Genomic DNA, 1,773 nt, shown 5'->3' on the forward strand with positions numbered 1-1,773 from the left:
AAGCCTCAGGTCATTCTGGGGTGGCTAGGTTCTTAGAGCTGGGCGGGTGTCCTCACACTCCCCACTGTGGCAGCATCACCCTGCTTGAGGGTTCATAATGATGTTTGGCAGAAAGTTGGAGATAAGCACCAACTGTACAACCATAAATTGCAGGAAAGACACCCACTGTGCTGACATGGAAGCACTCTTCAAATATCCTGGCTTCACCCCTCTGCCACCCAAGAGCACTGCTTCCAGCTCCTCCACTTCATCTTCCTCTGGAAGAAAGCAGTGCAAGTCCTGTTGGGCTTTTCCTTTTCAATTCCACTAAATTTCTACTTTTTCCTTTCATACCTCTCCCAACAGCTACCCACTTCATCCTCTGAAAAAACCACAGTTCAAGCAGTTTTGCACCCTGTTTCCTTGCCTTTTCCCCATCCTGTCCAGATTTCACAATTTCTCTTCCTGACACTGTTCATCAAAATACACATATCCACACAGACATACAAATGTCATGTATACATTTTTGAAAAATGAAAAAGTGCCACTGTCACTTTTTAATGAGCACTCCATTAGCTGTGGATTAACCACAAGCATCATAGTACTCCTTTCACACATAGTAGGCCCTCCATCCCTGCCAGTGAGTACTTGTTGCAAATTGCCTCAGTTGCAGAAGTGGCCAGCATCCATGCTAGCAAACATGTCATGTGGGACATTGTTGTCTGGTCCTCACATTGGGGCATGAATGATGGTGGCATTTGTGAGGAGTGCCAATGCACCTAGGGCTGCTTGCATGGCCTCCATGTCCACCTCTATTTTGCCAATCTTCTCATTCAGATGCTTTGCCTTGGTGTGCAGGTGTTCAACCCAGTGGCATCAAGAATGGAAGGGGAGTGAAGTGGGAAGGTACATGTGCCACACATGACATGACATGGCGCCCCACCTGCCCATCAATGCCGCCTTGACCAATGGGTGAGCACCTAAAACCGCACACATGAGACACATTACACACAACATACCACGACGACACACACGACGACAGAGACACACCAATCCATCAGCGATGGAGAGGCACTACCCGGTCCTCAAAGTCCCATGCACCCAACAGGTTCGGCATCCCTGGTGCCGACCAACGCTCGGTCAGTGCACATGGACATTGTGGTGCGTGTGTGTGTGCGGTGTGTGCGGTGTGTGTTGCGTGTTGCGTCGTGTGCGGGGCCTCCTCAACGACGACTACCCACCAAGATGCGAAACCGGCATAACTCGACCGCGCTCGCTGCCTCGCCACCGCGCGCCCATCATCAAAGGTGCCTCACCGCACACGCGCGCGCTCGTGATCGGTCTTCGTTCTTTGTTCTTTGCTAACCAGGCCACTGTCTGTGTGTGTCGCGTGTGTCGTGTGTGTCGTGTGTGTCGACTTTTGTGTGTGTGTCATGTGTGTGTCGTGTGTGTCGTGTGTGTCGTGTGTCGTGTGTCGTGTGCTCTGTGCCGCGCCGACACACCACAGAGGCTGGGACGAGATCACGTCGGCCGTTCTCTACCGATCGCCCCAGGGTTGCTCGTCTCTTGCGCCTTTCCCTCGCCACCTGCTGGAACATCTCTTCGCAGCTCATCAAAGGTGCTCTTCTCTTCTCTTATCTCTTTCCGTGTGCGGCGAGTGTGGCTTGTGTGGTGCCACAAATTGGAGGTTGTGTGTGTGTGTGTGTGTGCCAAGTGCGTGCGTGTGTACATTGTTCACGTTATACGGATGTGTGCGCTTACACGTCGGTGGGGGGTGGGTGTAGCCGTCAGGGT

The 1,773-nt window shown here is 52.3% G+C and overlaps 2 protein-coding genes across 2 annotated transcripts in view; both read left to right on the forward strand.

Moving 5' to 3' along the window:
* Positions 1–88, forward strand: part of ACA1_178090 (uncharacterized protein) — a gene marked incomplete at both ends in the record, with an annotated part of 1,061 nt that extends 973 nt beyond the window's left edge. Inside the window, one exon of the mRNA XM_004338135.1 lies at positions 74–88. Within this exon, the coding sequence (XP_004338183.1) occupies positions 74–88 (15 nt within the window). The remainder of the gene's footprint in view (positions 1–73) is intronic.
* Positions 89–910: 822 nt separating this feature from the next.
* Positions 911–1,773, forward strand: part of ACA1_178200 (SPRY domain containing protein) — a gene marked incomplete at both ends in the record, with an annotated part of 2,498 nt that continues 1,635 nt past the window's right edge. The window contains 2 exons of the mRNA XM_004338136.1: positions 911–951; positions 1,487–1,597. Coding sequence (XP_004338184.1) covers positions 911–951; positions 1,487–1,597 — 152 coding nt within the window. The remainder of the gene's footprint in view (positions 952–1,486; positions 1,598–1,773) is intronic.

Source organism: Acanthamoeba castellanii, assembly GCF_000313135.1.
Source record: "Acanthamoeba castellanii str. Neff unplaced genomic scaffold scf7180000084743, whole genome shotgun sequence".
NCBI classification, from domain to species: Eukaryota; Discosea; order Longamoebia; family Acanthamoebidae; genus Acanthamoeba; species Acanthamoeba castellanii.